Source organism: Camelina sativa, chromosome 1, assembly GCF_000633955.1.
Source record: "Camelina sativa cultivar DH55 chromosome 1, Cs, whole genome shotgun sequence".
Taxonomy (NCBI): Eukaryota; Viridiplantae; Streptophyta; class Magnoliopsida; order Brassicales; family Brassicaceae; genus Camelina; species Camelina sativa.
This window is the reverse complement of record NC_025685.1, coordinates 2,561,888-2,584,308: the sequence shown is the minus strand read 5'-3', so window position 1 is coordinate 2,584,308 and position 22,421 is coordinate 2,561,888. Positions and strand designations below refer to the sequence as shown.

At 36.2% G+C, this 22,421-nt stretch overlaps 7 protein-coding genes across 7 annotated transcripts; 3 read left to right on the top strand and 4 right to left on the bottom strand.

The window, feature by feature from the left end:
* Nucleotides 3,788–6,404, top strand: LOC104728014 (lipoamide acyltransferase component of branched-chain alpha-keto acid dehydrogenase complex, mitochondrial). Its single transcript, XM_010447082.2, has 7 exons — nt 3,788–4,105; nt 4,321–4,467; nt 4,590–4,715; nt 4,967–5,316; nt 5,397–5,644; nt 5,734–6,050; nt 6,148–6,404. Exons 1-7 carry the CDS (start codon nt 3,956–3,958, stop codon nt 6,259–6,261), a joined length of 1,452 nt encoding a protein of 483 aa, XP_010445384.1. The 5' UTR covers nt 3,788–3,955; the 3' UTR covers nt 6,262–6,404.
* LOC104727935 lies at nt 6,588–7,774 on the bottom strand. Its single transcript, XM_010447009.2, has 2 exons — nt 7,462–7,774; nt 6,588–7,275 (listed from the first exon to the last, which is right to left on the bottom strand). Exons 1-2 carry the CDS (start codon nt 7,546–7,548, stop codon nt 6,811–6,813), a joined length of 552 nt encoding a protein of 183 aa, XP_010445311.1. The 5' UTR covers nt 7,549–7,774; the 3' UTR covers nt 6,588–6,810.
* On the bottom strand, nt 8,308–10,744 carry LOC104727861 (probable pectinesterase/pectinesterase inhibitor 23). Its single transcript, XM_010446946.2, has 3 exons — nt 9,782–10,744; nt 9,324–9,704; nt 8,308–9,228 (listed from the first exon to the last, which is right to left on the bottom strand). Exons 1-3 carry the CDS (start codon nt 10,416–10,418, stop codon nt 8,540–8,542), a joined length of 1,707 nt encoding a protein of 568 aa, XP_010445248.1. The 5' UTR covers nt 10,419–10,744; the 3' UTR covers nt 8,308–8,539.
* LOC104727777 (probable acyl-CoA dehydrogenase IBR3) lies at nt 10,999–15,749 on the bottom strand. Its single transcript, XM_010446877.2, has 17 exons — nt 15,338–15,749; nt 15,100–15,234; nt 14,701–14,841; nt 14,461–14,592; nt 14,163–14,348; nt 13,983–14,060; nt 13,783–13,902; nt 13,580–13,678; nt 13,381–13,498; nt 13,025–13,266; nt 12,748–12,945; nt 12,520–12,662; nt 12,263–12,347; nt 11,916–12,125; nt 11,668–11,820; nt 11,486–11,590; nt 10,999–11,394 (listed from the first exon to the last, which is right to left on the bottom strand). Exons 1-17 carry the CDS (start codon nt 15,470–15,472, stop codon nt 11,200–11,202), a joined length of 2,475 nt encoding a protein of 824 aa, XP_010445179.1. The 5' UTR covers nt 15,473–15,749; the 3' UTR covers nt 10,999–11,199.
* Nucleotides 16,151–17,478, top strand: LOC104727597 (multiple organellar RNA editing factor 3, mitochondrial). The gene is made up of 4 exons (XM_010446718.2): nt 16,151–16,578; nt 16,681–16,778; nt 17,001–17,066; nt 17,159–17,478. The coding sequence occupies exons 1-4, from the start codon at nt 16,211–16,213 to the stop codon at nt 17,350–17,352; spliced, it is 726 nt and encodes a 241-aa protein (XP_010445020.1). The 5' UTR covers nt 16,151–16,210; the 3' UTR covers nt 17,353–17,478.
* On the bottom strand, nt 17,463–18,465 carry LOC104727688 (glycine-rich RNA-binding protein 2). The gene has a single exon (XM_010446796.2). It carries the CDS (start codon nt 18,261–18,263, stop codon nt 17,649–17,651), a length of 615 nt encoding a protein of 204 aa, XP_010445098.1. The 5' UTR covers nt 18,264–18,465; the 3' UTR covers nt 17,463–17,648.
* LOC104703710 (chaperone protein dnaJ 49) lies at nt 21,170–22,420 on the top strand (the record flags this gene model as incomplete). Its single annotated transcript, XM_010419779.2, has 4 exons — nt 21,170–21,468; nt 21,603–21,654; nt 21,742–21,809; nt 22,055–22,420. Coding segments are annotated over exons 1-4 (627 nt in total), but the record flags the coding sequence as incomplete, so codon positions are not given.

Genomic DNA, 22,421 nt, shown 5'->3' with positions numbered 1-22,421 from the left:
CTTAATTGTGTACCACGGACTTGTAATTAAACGACCGTGTATAGATTTACAGCTTTAAATAAAAAATTCATTCGAAATAATATAATATCTAATCAAAACAAGCTTTTGCTTTGTTATTCACTACAAAAAAAAAAAAGGTTGTATTACATCACTTATTTTATATATTTGCATCATGTATAATTGATGCAAATAAGTTTACATCATTTATAAAACTGATTTATTATTTGGCGATGCAAATAATTTGCATCAGTTTTAAAAATATTTGCATCAGTTATTTTTATTGATGTTAATATGTATCATTTGTAAAAAAATGATGTTAAGTTTTGTATCATTTATTATAAATGTTTTTAAATTTGTATCAATTAGTACAAGTGATATTAGTATTTGTAGCAATTATTGTAATTGATGTTAAATTTTTGTATCAATTGAAAATAATGATGTTATAATTAATGCCAATTTTTATAATTGATTTCTAATAATTATGATATTTACAATTTTTTAAATATAATTTTCGTATTACTATTTTATTTGATTAATTAAAAATATGTTTTAGTAAATCAATTTTTTAAATCATTATATTTTGTATAGCAAAAATCGTTTAAAATATCTATTAAAATCTCAATAAAAATATATTAAAACCTTTACTAATACATCACCATTAGTAAATCAAATCTTATTCAAACCTAGTAATATACATCATCATCACCCTTTACAAAAAAAACTAATGATATGATCTAAGATTATAATCGAGGATGATTCCTTCCCCTACTATGAATCACATCTTGCTTCATTTTGCTTCATTTACATTGTCTTTGGGACATTAATCCTTCACCTTGAAAAGGGGTTTCTTCTGTACTTTGCTATTTTTACATGTAGACTAATTATAAGTTGGCTCTGGCAAAGGATCATTTGAATTATCATGGTGCTTGGAAATATCTTCATCCTACAAAAAAAATTTAGCGGATTATATCTCTTGAATATTGTTTGATATAGAAAAATTATTTGAAAGTATAAGAATACCTTTACATATTATCTTTTCCCAAACCATGTAGGAGTACATACATATTAATCTCCTCACTGTTCACAAACTCATGATTAGAACATAAACAAAAAACTCATAACAAAGGTTGTCAAAAAAAAAACTCATAACAAAGCAAAATATGAGAATGAGTGTAATCACAACCTTTGAGATAAATAGAACTGAAGCCTCAACATATGTAGATTTATTGAAGAAATTGAGAAAATAAAAACCTCCCAAAAAATAAAAAGAGCATGAGATGGAGAAAAACTAACAGTTATAAAGTAAGTGAACGTGAGGTTGAAGAAGAAAATATTGAGGATCCCTAAAAAAGAGGAATGAGTTAATTAGTTAATTTTCTATATAGAAGGAAAATGCCATTTTTATTTTGTGGTAAAATATTTCAAACTTATATTACTTGTTTAAAAGAATATTTTTCACTTTTCCTAAAATGGAAATTGAGGATATACATGAGCTATAAACAAAATTCGAAATTGAGTTTTTTTTTCTGTCGAAATTGGCGTAAACTTACAACAGAAAAAAAACGTTTGTTTTAACTTTATTTAGAAACCTTAAACCATTTTTAATAAAAATTATAAAGATTTAAGGTTGTAATTATTTTTTTTTATTTATTGCCAAATCAAACAGTACGGTTGAAAGAGTATATATATATATAAATTATATTGTAATTAAAAAAAACCTAGGAAGTAACTAGATATTTAACTAGAGTTAAAAAACTGGAAAAAATTTAAAATTAATACGTTAATAGATAGATATGTATATTTATATTCATTTTATTTGTTAATGATTATGCATGTTGGTTTTATTAGTGTCAAATTTCTTAATTGATACAAATTAAGAGTAAATAACTTCAGATCGTTTAATCGATATAAAACAAGTAAATAGCTACTTTTGTTTTTACAATCGATGCAAAATCATATAATTAGCATCACTTTTTATTGATGTATATTTGTATCAATTTTTTAAAGTAATGTTAGTATAAATTATAAATTATATCGATTGTTTAAGTGATGTAAAATTATATTTTGTATCAATAATTTAAAGTGATGCAAATTAATATAAATTTATATCAATTATACTGATTTGATGTAAATTAGATTACTGATGACATCAGTTGTTTGAATTGATGTTAAATTTTATTTTTTGTATCATTCATAAAAAAGTAATTCAAATTTAAATTATTTTTTTATTTGACACAAATTAACTGATGCAACATGCCCATTTTTTTGTCTAAACTTTTTTCTTTTTGGAATATCTTATATTTGAATGAAAGCGTTAAAAAAAGTAAACAAGTGTTGTACTTTTTTTTTTTGCTATTTTTGATTTAATTTTTCTTTTCTTTTTTTGGGATCTTTCTGATATATTCGATCGATCATGCTAAATCTATTATTTATAAGCTTGCGCCATCATGTATAAGCTTCACAAACAAAAAAATGTAATTAAAAGCTTTAGACAATACTTCAAACCATATTGTACCTTATTTTAATATTTAATTCCCATGTATTGCTCGGTGAAAAAACAATCCATGACTGGTAGAGAGACTAGATAGAGAGGTATTGGATCAGCTTTCACACAATTAACCATAACAGTAGTAAAACGGCTCAACTTTAAGACTTTGACTATAAAAATGATGGATTTGGTCGGCGAGTATAATATTTTTCCAAGGTCGAAACTCGAAGACAAGTTAAAGAAAGTAGGGTTGGCAAAACTCAAAAGAGAAAAAAAAAAAAAAAAAAAAAAAAAANTTTTCGGTTGGTTGGTATGGTAGCTCACTTCTTTCAGAGATCTTGGGATGAATTTTTGATTAGCCTCACATTGGAATCTCTATAACTTGTTTGGTCATTTTTCTACCACTTTCTTATTACAGTAAAATCTCTATAAATTAATACTTTATAAATTAATAACTACTATAAATTAAAAAATTTATCAGTCTCAAGTCAGGTCAGTGTAAAAAATATCAAAATTCGATAAGATAATAAGATACTATTTTTTTTGAAATTCCCATGTAAAATATAGTCCTAATAAAATCATAAATTAATAATTATATAAATTTACATATATATATAATGTATGTAAAGAAAAAAAAAGATAATATCTGTTTTTTCTAAAGCTAATATCTACAAACAACTGTTATGTTGTATTTTTAAACTATAATTATAGAAAATATTTTGTAACATGTCATAAATATAGCTACATTTTTTTTAAGTTTTCAATTTTTAGATATCTATCATTTACATTTTGATAGTTTGATTGACTATTAAAATACAACAATTTATATTATTATTCATAAATTTAATTTTATGTATGTCATGTGTATAAGTGAATTTGTCTATTGTATTTGTAATTTATTGTTAATAATGTTTTCTAAATATTACAAATTCAATTCCAATATCATAAAATTTTGAATATTCGAAATTATTGGTAAAATTGTTTCAATTCATAATTTTTAAAAGTTAAACTATTAAAAATATATTTATAAATTAATAATTATTAATTTATACTATAAATTAATATCACTATAAATTAATAAAATGTCTTGGTCCAATATTATTAATTTATAGAGGTTTTACTATATAAAGGATGATGACTGATATGTACATGAGGATACGCGTGTACCGTTGATCCTCTTCGAGTAATTGCTGATGTGGCACAGATAAACCAATCCGATACTTTTGTGTTTTTCTTTTTCTTTTGCACTAATTTAATGCCGAATAGTAGGGCAATACTGTAAATAATAGACCAGTACATTTTAGTCTTAATCCGATTTTCAAACAGAGAAACAAAAGAGAACACCGTACGTAATCTTTTTAAGTTCTTCTTGGAGACAATCTCTCACCAGTTCGTTCATCTGTCTTTATCTATTTCTCCTTCTTCTTTTTTTCTTTTTTACCAAAGAGAGACCAACCGTTAACAACGATGATCGCGCGACGGATCTGGCGGAGCCATCGGTTTCTCCGCCCATTCAGCTCGTCTTCTGTCTGCGCTCCGCCGTTTCGGGTTCCGGAGTTTCATTCTCAGTCGTCTTCTTCTCCGGCGTCGCGCCCATTCTCTGTTCACCCTCCCACTGTAAGTTTCTTCTTTACACCAATTTTCTTATTCTTGAGGTATGATTGTTCTTCTGGATTCACCCTGACATTAGCTAAAGTATAAATTAATAGGGACTTAGAAGTTGGAAACTTTGAGAAAAAACTCGTTTGCTAAGAATGTTTGGATTTATTATGGTAATTTTTGGACCAAACAAAAAAAAAATCAAAAACAAGTTTGTTATGTTTTTTTCGTAGTTGATGAAATGGTTTGGAGGAAGTAGAAGCTGGTATTCGAACGAAGCCATGGCCATAGATTCGAATGCAGGGCTAATTGATGTGCCACTAGCACAAACTGGGGAAGGTATTGCTGAATGTGAGCTTCTCAAGTGGTTTGTGAAAGAGGTCTCTCTTGGTTTCTCCGCTCAAAGTTTCTTTCTTTTTTTTTCTTTTATATATTGTTCTGTTTCGTTCTAAACAAGCGTTATGAATCAGACATTTTTGTGTGTTTGCATTTTTTTTTGCAGGGAGATCTTATTGAAGAGTTTCAGCCACTCTGTGAAGTTCAGAGCGATAAAGCAACAATAGAGATAACCAGTCGCTTTAAGGGGAAAGTGGCTCTCGTTTCACATTCTCCAGGTGACATTATTAAGGTTAGAGCTTCACAACATGAAACAAAATTCAATGCTTTCTTTCTGGAATGTACGTAGTACCTACGTATCAGACACTAAGATCAAGTATGTCACACTCATTCTAACTTTGAACCTAAGTGATGGTGGATTATCAGCTAAACGACTTTGACATGTTAATGTTTTATATGTTAAAAAAGCTTCTTAAAGATCAGATATCAGATGTTTTACTATCATCACAAGTACTAATATGTGGCAAAATCTATTGATGCAAGGTTGGAGAGACTCTGGTTAGGCTGGCAGTTGAAGACGCGCAGGATGCTCTTCTAGTAACCGCTGATAGTCCAGAAATTGTAATTCCGGGAGGTTCAAAGCAGAAAACAGACAATGTTGTTGGAGCTCTTTCAACACCTGCTGTTCGTAATCTTGCAAAAGATCTTGGCATAGATATCAATCTTATAACTGGAACTGGTAAAGATGGGAGGGTTTTGAAAGAGGATGTTCTTAGATTTGGTGACCAGAAAGGATTCGTAACAGATTCAGTTTCTTCTGCGCATCCTGTTGTAGGAGAAGACTCGGGTTCCACTATAGCGAGTAACTTTGAAGATAAAACAATTCCTCTAAGGTACGCCTACAGCTCCTATCATGCTAAATCAACTCTCATCCTGTGTCTATATTAACCCCTGAAGTTTTCATTATTCTCAGGGGATTCAACCGAGCAATGGTCAAGACAATGACTATGGCTACAAGTGTACCGCATTTTCATTTCGTTGAAGAGATAAACTGCGACGCACTTGTGGAGCTTAAGCAGTTCTTCAAAGAGAACAATACAGATTCCACCATCAAACACACTTTTCTTCCTACTTTAATCAAGTCACTGTCAATGGCTCTAGCCAAATATCCCTTAGTGAATAGTTGCTTCAACGCAGAATCTCTCGAGATCATTCTCAAAGGTATAGGAACTTCTTATTTGGCGTTTTGATTTTTGAGCTCGATATCCTTGGATTATAGATAAAGATATATTATTATTGGTTTATTGCAGGTTCACATAACATTGGAGTTGCAATGGCCACTGAACATGGCCTTGTTGTTCCTAATATAAAGAATGTTCAGTCATTATCTCTGCTAGAGATAACCAAAGAGCTGTCACGGTTACAACATTTGGCGACAAACAACAAACTTAACCCCGAGGATGTAACGGGTGGAACCATAACTCTGAGTAACATTGGAGCAATAGGTGGGAAATTCGGATCCCCTCTTCTAAACTTACCGGAAGTTGCAATCATCGCTCTTGGAAGGATCGAGAAAGTTCCAAAATTCTCAGAAGAAGGAACTGTATATCCTGCATCAATAATGATGGTAAAAGCTTTTTATCTTGTTCACCATATCTCAGTTACAAGAACTGTTTTCAGTAACCAAAAGTCTCTGATTATGAATCGGCCGGTTTATGATTCAGGTTAACATTGCTGCGGATCATAGAGTACTAGATGGAGCAACAGTAGCTCGGTTTTGCTGCCAGTGGAAAGAGTACATAGAGAAACCAGAGTTGCTGATTCTTCAAATGAGATAAAGAAGGAAAGAGGTTCATGTTTATTTGTGAATCATTAATGATGAATGACACAATTGTATGATCATCTTCGAATAAGATCATGACCTGTGTGCTGTGACCTGTAAACTAAACAAAAATAATAAAAGTCATATCTAAAATACCTCCACAGCGATCAACACACTAGCTTAGCTTAATTAATTGGTAAAAAAAGTCTTCAAGGAACAGTTTGAAAAATAATGAAAATGTATCTATATCTAATAAGGAGGCGCGTTAAGGATCAACGTTCGAAACAGTGTACTAAACCGTTCGCTTTCCAAAGGTTTTAATGCTTTGTAAGAGGAGTCGTACAAGACAAAAGAATATCCACCCTTACCGGTTCCAGTCACTTTCCACCATCACGATTTGAAAATACAAACAAGTAGGCAATAAATCTATATAATCCATACATTGATTCACGTGAGAGAGATGAATTTTTTTTTTTTTGTTTTGTTAAAAAGAGATAAGATGAAACTTTTGCAGCTTTCACCAGTTGTAAAACAAAAGATTAAAAGCAAAAAGTAATAACTTTTTTTACGTGACCAAGTAAATGGGGGAAGAGCAGATAGAGATCCTCTGTGGCTGCTCCATGTTAAGCTCTCGTAAACTCAGATATGGGATCGCCCTCGCCGTCGTTAATGTTCCCGCTATATGTCCTGAAGAATGTCTGTTTGTCGTCGTCGTACGGTACGGTGTGCTCGACCCGCTCAGACTCTCTGTTGCGTAAATCGGACCAGACATCGACATCGACCTGGTTACGGTGCGAAAGTTCCTAGCTCTACTACTACGGTCTTCGCTCAAGGTGGAGACTGGCGATTTCCGCCATTTGAAGAAGGGGAGAGCTTTTTTCCACCAGCACCGTTTCTTCCTCTTGTTGCTGTGCAATGTGGACCGGGTCGGGTCATCTTTCGAAATGGGTTTCTGGATCTTGAATTGAATACCGTTTATGGAGGACTTTGCCGACGTTTCTCTCTTATGCTTCCTCGCTTCTTCCATAACCTTTTCAACCACCACAAACCATTTAAAAAAAAAAAAAAAAAACAGGATCTCTTAACAGAGCAAATATATTCAGAAACAGAGTCGAACCCGAATGTCGTAGCGCAAACCAAAAAAAAAAAAAAGAAGCTTTCGAGATTTGATTTTGTTAGTCCAAAAAACGAACCAAAAACCATAGTGAAAAAATACCTGAAAGTAGTGGAGTTGAGGATCGAAACCATAGTCGCTGAAATGTTGAGAATCAGAGATGGGGAATATTGGGGAAATGCTTGACATTTTTCTGTTTTCCTAGCTAAAACGTTGGAGTGCTCCGGAGCTTTGATATGCTCTTTAATTAATGGCGGAGAAATGGATGAAAGAGTTTGTGAAGGGAAAGGATGGATAGAAAGAGATGGCCGTTGGGAGAGAGTGTGGGGTTCACTCAAATTCAATGCAACGAGGGAGTCGTCTATTGTGTCATTTTCCAAACAACTCTTGCTTTCTTCTTTCCTGTGTAGTTTTTTTTCTTTCTAATTTTACCTTTCATAAAAGGCCATACATGTTATTAAATCATCTCTTTTTTTAGTCAGTACAATATCATTATTTTTCCTTTTCATTTCATTGTCAGTTTCTTTTTTTCTATCCTTTGTTTTTTTTTAAACGATGATCAACATTTCATTTTCAAAGTAAAAGAAAAGTCAATCATATCATTTTATAGTACCAACCTAAAATTTAAAAATTCAATACTAATTTAATACTACTACTAATAAGTAACTATTCTTATTACAAAGTCACAATGCTAAAAAAAAATAACTTCAAATAGTACTTTACTAATTACTGCATCGTACGCTACAAAGTCGTGGTTCCTTTTTAATTTCCCGAAGCGAGGAATGTTATTGTTTCCACCGTTCAAAGCCACAATCTTGGATCTCGAACGACGCGTCATACATACATGTGCATAAGCATGAAGCATAGCGTGAATCTCCACCATAACGCACGCGCACAGCTCAGTCAACGTTTTAATTTTCAAAATATATAACTGCAGCAACTGCAGACTCTTAACAGTATACTTATATTTATATTTATAATACAATTAAATTTGAATTTGACAAAAGAATTGAAACACTTGTATAATGGCAAGTGTCACTAGAGAGAGAGAGTCTCTTAAGAGTATAAATCTCTCAAATGAGAAACCCATTTAACCAAAAATTTAGGGACCAAATAAGAGTATAATGACCTATTTGAGAGATTATTGGTGGAGGTGATCTTCTTTACACATTTGAATCTCCTACATGTTGGGGGTATAGGGAACTTGTGTTTGTGGGATCCAAGTATTGCCACCTAAGAACCTGTCCCCAGTGTATAAAAGAGCATCTTGGGGAGTTAGTTTCCTAATTCCGGGCCATTTAACTCTTTGGGCCTGATTGGACCCAGGCCCAGTATTCAAATGCTCGGCGTAGTATAGCGTCTTGAGCGCAAAATCTCCACTCCAAGCAAGCCATCCCGCCGGGTCGATGACGTCGTCGATCATCGTCTTCATGATGATCGTCCTCGAGAACTGCTTCCACGGCCTTCCTAGGTAAGACTTGCTCACCGATTTCACCGGAATATACGCCGGATCCCCAGTTATGTGGCAGTTATGGAGCACCAATCCGGTTGATTCACGGACGTCGGTTCGTCCCTGAGCGGTCACCATACACGATTGACCTTTCTTAGGTTTTCGTACGACGATTTTACAGTTCTGGAGGATGCATTTGGCGTCTCCGAAAATGAAATCTACGGTGCCGGAGACTGTGCACTCACGGAAGAAGTGCCGGTGAGAGTGAACGTATAAGGTGTCTTGGTGCCCGTCGAATTGACAGCTGTGGAACACGGCGTAATCAGCCGACACTCTTAACGCCACCGCTTGTCCTCCTTCTGGTCCAGCTGTGTTCTCGACTCCGATGTTCTTCATTGTGAAGTGGTCGCCTTCGATTGCTGCGAAATTTTGGTAAATCCTAATTAATTAGAATCCCTATTTTTTTTTTTTTTGTGGATTTTTTGAGAGACAGTGGTGGAGAATTGAAACTTACTTAGTGGGGCTGTTAGGAAGGTCTTGACCTTGCCGATACCGTAATTGAGATTACCGGTGATAACCGTCTTGGTTTGTCCATCGCCGATGAAAGTGACGTATGGCATTTTCCTGGTGACCATAACTTTTTCCTTGTAGATACCTTGTTTGATGTGGATGACGTATGGCACTGTGTTTCCTTTAGGCACAGCATTTAGAGCTTCGGCTATAGTCTTGAACTGTCCACTTCCGTCTTGAGCCACCACTGCATTAGCCTTCACTGGTCCTGGTCCTCCACCTTGTGCTGCCATGAGCCGTCGTGCCTCTGGTCCAACCCATGTTGGGATACCATCTTCTGCCGATAGAAGCTTTCTAGCGTAGTTTGCAAAACCTCCGGTTGAACCTGTTATCAAGAATCACATTATTTGATTATGATTGATTTTGAGTGGTGGTATCTTTTGTGAATTGATTGAAAGGTACCTGTGGCGTTGGAGTTCGGGAGAAGGGTGGACATGCTAGTAACCATGGCAAGGCTATTGCTACTAAGCTCTTTTGTTGTTTTGAAGATGTGTCGCATTTCCTGCATAAGATCGGACTTAATTTCCTCAAAGGAGTCCATACATGTTTGCTGGAATGCGATGGAGCCACTTAGCCAAACCAGTAGATCCTCAACAAAGGAATCAATCTTATCAACCGAGAATCCATGATCCATACACTTCTTCAAGTCCTCGATAGCATCAACCATCACCTTCTCACACAGCTCAAAAGCACCCTTTGCTTCTGGGTCTTTGCTAGCCTTGGCTTTAACGTCTTCTGAGGCTTTTTTAAGGCCTTCGTTGATGGACTTGATAGTGACGTCGAAGCCGAGTTTGATGAGGTCGATAGGCTCAGTGGATTTGGGAGAAGCGCTCATTAAGCTGTTAACACAAGTTTCTTTAAAGTCAGTTGGTGCACATACTGCTTGAACTGCTTTGGTGGTTTTCTTGATCTGATTTTCATCGGCTTTTGGTGAGTGCTTAGACGTTACAACGGCTACTGAGACAACCATGATGACTAACAAACCGGAAACACTACCGGCGATGATGCATTTCTTTTTCTTATCACCATCAAAACCCATTTTTTCTGTTTCCTGTAATTACACGTCCAAGAAGGAATTTGCTGTAGTTTTCAAGTTTTTTTTTTTTCTTACTCTTTTAATATGTTTTTTCTAGACGTGTTAAAAATGGAGCAGATGGGGCCTGTATCTGTGGCTATATAAGGCCCCTTCTAGCTCTGAATTTTTTGTGTTTTTTAGGGGGAAGGGGAGGTTTTGGTGTTTTGGTATATGCTTTAGAACAAATGGATTGAAAGATCGATGGGGGATAATATAGAGAAGAGTTGTAATGCTATTCCTGGGGTTCCAGGAACAGACATGAGGCTATGTTACATTTTCTGTCTTTAGTAATATTGTCTTGTCTAAAAATTAAAATTTCCCCCTTTTATGATAGCCTATGACCTAAATAGTATGGTCTTGGAGTCATGAATTTGTTGGCTGAAGTGATATATGTTAAAGATAAATCTTGAAGATTTTTTAGAAAATCTGTGATTCGATTGATTTCTTACTAATTGGGGAAATTGATTTAGAGGTCAAGAGTAAAAGTAGCAGTAACGACGCATGAGAAGAATCTCATAAGGGTTAAGTTCCTTTTGATGTGGAATGTCACAATGCAAATCATCATTTTAAGTATAAACAATATGTTCCTATAAAAAAAAAAAGTATAAACAATATGAAACAGATGAGAAGATCTTGTATAAACTTATTCAGATTTAATAAAAAGGCCTAATAACAGCTTTATTATATGATGTATAAACTCATCTGATTCTTATTCTAAGAACCAATTCGCAGATCTGTAAAAACTCTAAAGCTTTGAAGCTCTCTGTAGTTCTAACTTGCCAATGGTCCCAAGATGAACCTCATCAGGTCCATCAGCAATTCTCAGTGTTCTAGCAGTAGCCCACAGATGTGCTAAAACTGTATCCGAGGATACTCCAGCTGCTCCATGAACTTGTATTGCCGTGTCCAATACCTTCAATGCCATGTTTGGAGCTGCAACCTGAGTACCAAAATGATTTTGCTTCTTAACGATCTACTTTGGTCGATTTCTGACATAAACAAAAAATTACAAAGATTATTACGGTTTTTACCTTGGCCATTGCGAGAATTCCTCTAGCTTTTTTGTTTCCAAACTTATCGAGATGATCAGCAGCTTCAAGAACCAACAATCGAGTTCCTTCCAGCTCTACCCTCAACTGTATCATACAACCACTCATATAAGAAGAACTCATAAGGAAGCATTTGGGTGATTAAAATACACAGTGTCGTTTACCTTTGCAAGATCAGAGACAAAAGAACCATGCTGTGCAATGAACTTCCCAAAAGTTTTCCTACTAAGAGCTCTCTGGGCCATTAGCTCCATCCCACGCTCTGCTGCACCTATCAGTCTCATGCAATGGTGCAATCTTCCAGGGCCTAACCTACCCTGATATAACAAACAAAGCAAGCGACCTGATAAATACAATCAATACTCTCTCTGTTACTGTAAGCCCTGAATCTGTGTATCAATTTTAGTATTACCTGAGCAATCTCGAATCCACGGCCTTCTCCAAGGAGAATGTTCTTTGCCGGGACAATCACATTTTCAAAAGAAATTTCAGCATGTCCGTGAGGTGCGTCATCAAAACCAAACACTGTGAGAGGCCTCTTCACACGTATACCTGGAGTTCGCATATCCACTAATATCATAGACTGCTGCTTATGTTTTGGGGCGTTGAAATCAGTTTTACCCTGTACAACACAGATATAATCTCTTTGACTAACTAGCAGATAGAACAAATACATTCATGCGTGTGTGTGTCTATATATAAATAGATAGATAAATACATAAATTTAGAGAGAAAAAGGAACAAGGAAAGAAAACTAACCATGAGAATAAGGACTCTGCACCTGGGATCCATGGCTCCACTTGTCCACCATTTTGTGCCATTAATGACGTATGAATCACCTTGTCTGTATCAACAACAGAAATAGCTATAAGACTAATGTGGATTCAGTCTCAGTTATAGAAATCGCCAGTAGAGAAATTGAAGATGACATAGCATTCATACTCTTTCGTTTTTTTTAGTGAGAATTCGAATGAAAATAGATTCCAACATGAAGAGAATCGAAGCAATTCCCCTACCTTCGAATAGAGCACTCAATATTGGTTGCATCAGAAGATGCAACTTGTGGCTCAGTCATAGCAAATCCAGAACGAATTTTTCCCTCAAGTAACGGAATAAGCCATTCAGAAATTTGTTCTTTGTTTCCATACCGCAGTATCACCTACAAGATAGTACAGATTATATAGATACAAGTAACAAGCAATGAGACAACACCTGGACCCGTAAACAAAATTAGTCTTTTATACCTCCATGTTTCCAGTATCTGGTGCACCACAGTTAAACACCTGTGGAGCCCAAACAGAACGACCCATGATCTCACAAAGGTAACCATACTCCAGGTTCGTGAGGCCCTCACCAAACAATTGATCAAAAGACTTGCCCGAGAGATTATGTTTATTCTCGGTAGCTGTCAGTTCTCTTCTAGCTCTAGCAGCACTATCTACCTGCAAGAACCAAGAATCCATGAGTACAGTCTCACTCAGGATAAAATCAATAAGAGATCAGTAGAGAAAAGATGCATACAGGAACAAATAAGTTCCATAGGCCTTCTCTCTTTGCCATTTCCTTTAGCTTTTCCTCCTCGGGGTGAATGGTCCATCTCTTATCTGATTGGGCAAGTTTGGAGAACTCGTTTTCCATTGGGTAAATGTGAGTTTCCATAAACTTGATCAACTTATGCCTTAACTCCAATACTTTTCTGTTAGGGATGAATCTCCCGCTTCCATCTACAAGGCTTTCATATGACGGGGACATGTCTCTTTGAACTGCATCACAAACGAGGAAAGTAGAGTAGCGATCAAATTACAGTATATCCTATATAAGAAATGTAAAATAAACAGTCATCCTTAGTAAACTTGAATTTCAAAGAGGTCAATCACCAGATGGAGGGTGTTCTGGAAGCACATTGTCACGTGCAATATAACCCAAGGCAGACTCTATAAGCTCATTAGCTTGAGTTCCTGTATTTCGAGCTCGTTCACCGGCAGAAGCATTCCCCTGCATGATCAGCACAATGTCAATGGCTCTACAACTGCAAAGCACAAAATCTTAGAATAGAAAAATATTCCCAGACAATACCATTAACCATCTGTTGTACACCCCCGTGTAGATAGAAGCAGCCCGAAACATAGAGAACGCTACGTAGAACTTCCAGTTTGCAGCAGGCCATGGTTTTCCCTAAAGTTCATTTGCCAATTTATCACAACAATCAAAATTTGAAAAATATAGCAATTTACAAGGAACGCTGGCTTGGTACCTTTTCAAGGCTACACAAGACTTACCGATGCAGAACAGTACTCTAAGAGAAATTCTGGCATTGAAAGCATTCCTTCCGGTAGTCCAGCAGTTTCAAGACCTTCACTAACGTGCTCGTTATCAAGCTGAACATTCACAATGTAATGCTGCCAACAACATGAGCTGTATATCAGAGCAAGAAGCAAATAAAACTGCTTTGTGAGTACAAGATAAGAACAAGAATTACCATACAGCTGTATGCAACATCACACATTTGGTTCCCAACCGTGGACAATTCCCAGTCAATTATTCCAATAACTCGATCCTGCAGCTTAAGGAAATTTCAGCAAGGTCTCCGAGACTATCCAAGGATAAGAAGAGAAGGAAAAAAAGAAAAAAAAAAAAAGGAGCTTGAAAGTATTTTGACCTCAGAAGGATGAAACACAAGATTGTCAATGCGGAAGTCTCCGTGGGCAAGGCCTGATGTTGCACCTGTTGAATCTTCCGCGGGGGTGCTTTTGCGCAACCAATCAACAAGCTGAAACATCTTTGGATTCCTTTCAGGTTTACCTTCACTAGTTGAAGCCAAATATTGTTTGAACCACCTATCCATCTGAAATGGAGATATCCGGAAGAAAAAAAACCTTATCAAGAGATTTAAGAGAAAAACAAACTAGTGCGTAATGATGTCGAAATTCACCAGCCACAGGTTAAAAAGAACAAACCTGTCTTTTGCAGTAATTGCCTCGCCGACCATAGTTCTCAAGACCAATGGCATCCACATCAGCAGAGTGAAGAGATGCTAAGGCTTTGGCAGTTGCACGATAGAGCGCACTTCTCCTTTCAGGTGCTACATTCTAAGTGAAAATCAATGAAACACACACAACTAACGTTTTCATATCACGATGACTCACATCTCAAGCTAGAAAATCAGACAGCCGCATTCGCATAACAAAAAATCTTACCGGCAACTTGGGGTCTATGAAGATACGTCCTTCCATAAACTCCATAATGTAAAAGGCAGTCCCAATCACAGTAGGGTCAGTGCATAAGCAGAAGACTTTAGGAACAGGAACCTGTGTATGTTCACCTAAAGCCCGAAGCACCTACAAATCCCACCATCAAAAGTAAGTATTAAGCGAAAAAGCATCTACCTTTATTCCTGCATACCGTCCGTAATCTACAAATTATAAGCAGCATCACGAATAGTTACAATGATTCAGAAACAGTTCAAACGAGTACTACAAAACAAAAATTTCATCTTCTTCAAAAATCGAGTAGTAGAATCAAAATCACCACCCAAAATTCGAAATACAAATTGACATGATTGGGGATTTTTTTTGACAGAGTTGAAGAATTGAAACCTGAAACTCCCTTTCAACAGCATGAGCAGATTGAAGGAGCTTCCCAGGAGGCTTCTTCCTCAAAACGTATCGTTTCAAGGAACTCTCTGAGCCAACCTCGATCAGAAACGTGGGATTCGACTGCCCATGTCCGAACTGTTCACACAAAAAAAAAGACAAAAATTTCAGATAAAGTTTCTTTCTTTCTTACCGGAGAACCCCACAAAAGATCAACGGCGATTAGGACAGTTTTTTTTACCTGTGAGACTTTGAAATGGGATGGGCTTGTCGGAAAACCGGAGACGTTGTCGGCGGCGAAACGAAACAAAGCATCGTGATCGAACCGATGAGCTGATTGGACACGTGTCACAAGATCGCCCGTGCTGCTTCCCATGTTTCCTTCTTCACTCCTCTCTATCCTCCTCAGAGTTGTGCAACAAAACCCAAATCCAAGAGATTATGATTATTCATGCACAAGAATTAGCTCTCTCCTCTAACACAAATACACGCATTGATACAAACCAATTCCATTTACGGAATCCTTTGGATAATTTTTTAATATAGTTTTTTACCTATCTAATATTATTTATCTACTTTTTCTGGTTTTAGGAGATATCCTAATTCTATATTTGTCTTATTTCTCGATTTGTTTATTTGATTTCGATAATCATCGTTGTTAACTTGTTATTATGTTATCGTGATTTATATATGCAGCTAAAAAACCAAAAAAAAAAACAAAGATAAAATAGTAACCCAATATAAGTAGGAAAAAGTTTAGAGATATAGTTAGCCAACTCAAATTAAAATTTTGGATTTTGACTTAGGAAGTCATATTCACACTAAGAAAGCTTATACAAAATGAATACGTTTATTCATCTACAAAAAGACTTCTGAAAAAAAAAAAAAGAACTTGCGAGGTTGATGAACAACAATTTTGGTCAAGCTATAATTGGAAACTTCGAAGGGCTTGATACAGCTGACATTTTAAAATTCAAAAGCCCATTATTAAAAACATAGAATCAAGGCCCACTTAGCCCATAAAGTTCTCTCGAACTCGAAGCATCTGAAAAAGAAAAGACTGAAGAGAAGAAGAAAGAAAGATACACAACATAAACCGAAACCCTCACCGGCGATGGCTCTTACACGGCGCTCATTAGCGACTCTCCTAAACAAAACCCTCTCTTCTTCTACTTCTTCTTCTTTCTCTACGCTCTCTTCTCGTTCTCGATTCGCTTTGCCTCTGCTTGAAAAGGTTTCATCATCCCGAACCGGACTTGGCCCGTGTTACATCTCGACCCGACTCAAGACATCCGGGTCCGGATACTCTCCCCTGAACGATCCTTCGCCGAATTGGAGCAACCGTCCGCCTAAGGAGACGATTCTTCTCGATGGTTGCGATTACGAGCACTGGCTCATCGTCATGGAGTTCACTGATCCTAAACCCACTGAAGAAGAGATGATCAATGCTTATGTCAATACCTTAACTTCCGTCCTTGGCAGGCAAGTTCTCTCATTCCTTTCAATTTTTTTGTTCAAAATTCTTCCCAATTCGTTTGATCATTTGATGATGGATCTGCGTTTTTGTGGGTTATGGTTTGACAGCGAGGAAGAGGCAAAGAAGAAGATCTACTCTGTTTGCACTTCGACCTACACTGGCTTTGGTGCTTTGATCTCTGAAGAGCTTTCTTGCAAAGTCAAAGGTACCATTTTTCAGTAACGGGTTTAAGTCTTACTTATGTTATGCTGTGAAATGTAAAAGGGTATCTATATTTTGGTTTTGGTCTGTTCAATTGGTTTCGCTGCTAGGAGGCAACTTCTCTTTGATCATTTGATATCTCAGTTATTGTATGTCCCAGTACGATCATGAGAGCGTATTTACTATTTACAAGTCAGAAATCTGATCCAGAGTTGTGATTCATTAGGACTGCCTGGTGTTCTTTGGGTCCTGCCGGATTCATACCTCGATGTACCAAACAAAGACTATGGAGGTAATGTAACGTTTTTTGGATTTCTTCTGAATACTTGGGATATGAGATATGATTCTTACTGAAACCATCCTGGCTTTGACTCTGATGTCTAGGTGACTTGTACATTGAAGGAAAGGTCATACCCAGACCACAGTATAGGTTCACAGAACAGCGCCAGACTAGGAACCGGTCTAGGCCAAGGTATGATAGGCGCCGTGAGACAATGCAAGTGGAGAGGAGAGAGCCATCTATGGGTCATCATCAAGCTCCAGCAACTCCAGGAGAGTTCAACAAGCCCAGGGCTTAATATAATAAAACCTTGTTGACATGAACAAACTATGCGTCTGTTATGGAGTTTATAAGGAATATGGTGTTATTACATGCCAGCTTTGTAAGAGATTTTTCAATTTATCCATAGAAGCGATCAATCATATCATCATTCTTGTCTCTAATGAATGACTATACAAACTCAAAGGTGAATTGAAATTAAAAATATATGTACAATGTATATAATAAATAATATATACACACAAGAGAGATCATATGATATAGTTGGAACTGAGATTAAGAATCTTAAACCAAAGCAGGAATCACACGAATTTGTCAGCACACAGGAGATAATGTGATGTTCAACTTCTCCCTTTCACCGTCGGTCACGATCCTCACTATCCTCTTGAAGGCGAAGTGCACACAATTAGACAACGCGATCCAGCAAATCACTTCGTACACGAACTCCATTGCCGGATCCGTCCAAGACGGAAACGAAGACTCGTCCCAATTCTCACTTCCGAAACCACCGCCGCCGCCGCCGCCGTAGTTCCATCCTTTCCCCCCTCCATCGTTACCTCCGCCTCCAAATCCGAATGGACCGTCGTTACCACCGAAATCACCATCTAACAGAAAACGACTAAAATCACCTCCGTCGTCTCCATCACCGCCAAACGAAACTCGCCTCGTCCGTCGCTTTTTACGGATCCGGCGGATGGTCTTGTAAGAGCTAGATCTGAACGGTGGAGGAGCGATTGCATCAACGGGAAAGATAATCGCCGATGCTTGAACGATTCCACCACCGGGAGATTGATGATCGACGGCGGAATCGGCGAAAGAAAGGTGATTGGCCAAATCCAACCTTTGAAGGAGAGATTTGCCAAACGCGAACGCGATACCTTGCTTAGCCGTACAAACTGTGAGTGTATCGGCGACTAAAGAGAACTCCATGACGATCTAAAACAATCCACGACGAGGATCCCCAAATCCACGAAACAGGTTTTTTTTGGATTAGGGATTATTGCAACCTTGCCGGCAAATTCGGGTAATGACGGAGATATATACGGGGACCTGATTCGGATCCGATGGAGGCGGATAAATCCGACACGTAATCGATTTGCGCGTTGAATAGAGAAGCCACGTGTCTTGGTGTATTCGCACGTGAGTAGCACGCAAGAAGGGGTCCGGTCCTGTCCATTAAAACGTGAAAGCCCAAAGCTGTGTGTGTTATGTGATTCTAAAAAGCAATGTGCGGGTTCTATTCATGAATATTAGGGAAGTATGGGTCAAAAAGGCAATAACGAGCATGCAGATGTCCATCTTATTTCATATCTCAAGAGAATTTTCTACTTAGTTTTTTACACCATTTTTTGATGGCATTTTTTACACGTTCTAATAGTTCTTACAAGTTTGTTCGTTATGCCTTCTCCAGAAAAAAAAACACATAAAATGAATGTTGGTATATGGTCTAGTTATAATTCTTTTAGAATATTTTTTTCTAATCACGAAGTTCTATGCCACAGCATGTAAATCTCAATGACTTGGTGTGGCTAAAGTACGCAATATGTCTCCTTTGAAACGAATCGAATTGGTGGGGACTGGGCAGATAACTCGAAGCACCTTGAGATAGTTTAAGACCACTATTTACTTAGTTTATCATCAATCATCGAAAGTTAATTTTTAGTGTCTACTTTATTCGACTAAACTCATGTTTTTAGTTACTATATATATATATGAACACTGATTATATTCAAATAAATAATTTCAATACTAGCTAGTTTAATAAAAATTCAGGAAGTAATTGGCCATTTTTTCACAAAAATTAAGACGCTAGCATCCCCATGTGATTATTACTTTCGGGTGACCAATTACAACAGCTATGTTTGACTTAATACTCATTTTGAGCAATAATGAATTAGGTTTTGAATATATTACTGAAATTTGTTTGGCTTCATTACAACAAGTCAACCAAGTTAAAGAAAAACCCTATAGTTTAACTACTAATTTCCTTGATTCAAAACGCTAAGTATTTTTCCTTTTTTTTTTTTTTTCTTATATAAACGTGTTTGTAACATTAGGTACATACTTGGCTTATGTCCAAAGCCACTTTCATATAGTACTGTTTTCGCTGTCTCAAGTTATAGTCAAACATCAAACACCAGAAAACAAATCACGAAATCCCATCGGAATCCAATTTTCAAAGCAAAGCCAGAGATATACTACTAATATATACAATACTACCATAGTCAGATTAACATTTTTTTGTATCTAGACATATATTGAACCGGAGGGAGTATTAGACTTCCGAGGTTTTTATTCAACCCATGCGAAATATTGTGCAAGGCAACCAATATAAAATTCTCTCAGCTTCAATATGTTTCATGTAAACTGTGAGAAGATAAGAGGAGTTGGGTTAGTCACTTTATCTACTTTGATTGTATTCACCTTTGTCATTTGATTTCAAATGAAAGAATAAAGTGTATGTTCACTTCTCTTCTATGTATGTATCACAAGTTTCGTGTTCAACTATTAAATTATCTACATTTAACAGCTATCTAACGTCGTAGCTGATTTATGAAGTACTTTTTTTTACTATGAATTGAATTCTGTCATATTAGAAAACTTCACCTAACCATTCATTATGTACATGGAAATCTACTACCCACAACATGCAACCCTCTTAAATATTCTTAAAGAAAGCAATCTAATCTATAACAAATGGAACCACAATATATGATTTCATTAACAACATGCAACATGGTTTAACATATGAAAGTTATATTCGTTTACCTTAATATAGATGTTAACAGTTTTGTAAATAGTACATTTACCAAAACCTAGATAGCTGTGTAATTACCGTTACATTTATCTTGTTTAACAACTTCAAAGTAATCGACAATTTTGTCGGTAGAAATTAATGAAACATCCGTTTAAATCAATGTTTTTAAATCCGATCTGAGAAGCAAACCGGAAAGCCTTCAGGGTCATTGAGTCGATCCGGTCCGACCACGGGTCAAAATTTTACTGAATTTCAATACATATTATTCTTATATATGTATATTTTGGTTTTATTAATTTTTTTTTGACATTAGTTTTATTTTAAAACATAATTATAAATTTCTATACATAATTATGTAAAATCCAAACGAAAATAAGTGTTTACAGGAAAACAAAAAAAAAAACGAGATTGGAAGGTGAAAAGAAAATCACAATAGAAATAAAAGAATAAACAATCTTCAGTTTAAAAATATATGTTGTCCCACATCGAAAGATGGAGGAAAAAGTACATAATTGCTTTACTATAGTAGTTGGTACCTGCATCACTATTTTTAAACTCGTTTAAGTTAAAATTTTAGTGCTTGAAATTAACCCAAACCGCCGGTTCAACCGACGGTTCAACCGCCGGTTAGCCGGTTTTAGCTAGGTTTTTCCGGTTATGTGTGGGTTTTTAACTGCTTGGGTTTTTAGCATAACCCAGACCGGGACACCTTCCGGTTCACAGTTAAACCGGTTCGACCGGCCGGTCCGGTCCGGGTTTCAAAACATTGGTTTAAATCATTCAATTTACAAATTACAACAATAGAATTCTAGTAGGAAAGAAATTTGTTTACATAATTCTGTTTAAGTAGGATTTTATTATATACAGTACAATCTTTGCAGTAATTAAAAGCGAGCTAAAACGTGGCTAAAGCCTAAACGGCTGATCCCACCTTTTAGTTTTACTCGTTCTTTGTTTTTATTTTTTTCAATAAATTTTAACTTGATTTTTAGTTTTTTTACCAGTAAACTAAATATTATTCGAAGGAGAAAAGATTTATCGTAAAAGGATAATTTACGTTTCGCTCTCTCTCTGATCTCTTCCAATTTAAAATGTCAATCCCGCAAAGTCTGCCTGCCTTCTCTTAGCGTCTTCTCTCTCCCTCTCTCTATTCTACCCACTCCTTCCATACTTTTTTTTGTTCCCTTCACCTCTCCATTTTCTTGGAAAAGGTTCTTGAAACTATTTGTTGCATAAATGGGTAAGATCCGACCCGGAACGGATCCAAAAGCGGCATTGGTCTCAGATATTCTATCCCTATCGAGATCACCAATCTCCTGCATTCACATCAATCGCATCTCCGGTTCGTGTTTCATCGACTGGTATCTCATTCTCGGTGTATGTTCTTTCCTTTTTTTTTCTCAATTTATTTTAAATAGATTGGACGAGCTTTTTGGTTGCGTTTAAGTCAAGTAAAAAGAAAAAAAAGAAACAAAGAATATTGGATTGATCTTGATTTTTAAAAAACACAGATCCAAGAAGATGCAGAGGTCAAGGTCATACGTAAACGATATCACAAATTAGGTCCGATTCTGTTTCAGTTTCATTATCGATTTTGATTAGCTATCATTGTTACATTTGAATTAGTTTTAAGCTATGCTATCTTTTCAGCTTTGAAGGTTCATCCTGATAAAAACAATCACCCAAAAGCAGATATTGCTTTTAAGCTCATCCACGAGGTCAGCTATTTTGTTTGTTAATTTTATCCCAATTATATATACATTATAATAAAAATCCTAGCAATCTTCTTGACATGTAGTCATGTAGTATATATTTTTATCATTTGCTCATGAGAGACAAATAATAATACATTAATATTAATATAAAAAAATGTGTATTTGTGTGGATATACTTAACTAGAGAGCATGAGCATTATCAGGTATATATGCTTACTTTACTAATGTTGTGGCTTCGACGCATGTAGGCTTACTTATGTCTTTCAGACGAAACAAAAAGAAGATGCTTCAACACGGACCGACGAAAGAACATTTGTCTAAAATGCAGCAGCCGAGTCTCGCACAAAACCAAAGAGAACCGCAACGATTCTAAACCGAACCGGTTCTGTCAAACCCTCAGGGACATTAGGGACAAGTTCAGGGAAGAGAACAAGGTGATAGAGAGATGTCTTAAAACCAATAGTTCAAGATTCAGGGAGAACATAACCGAGGAAACCCCTGTTTATGGTAGTATACCACCAAACCGAAACCGGTTTAATAAAGAGTCGCCTGTTTTTAATCCATCAGATTACAGGTTATGGGGTTATCCACATGTGAGAAATCGGGTGTTGGACA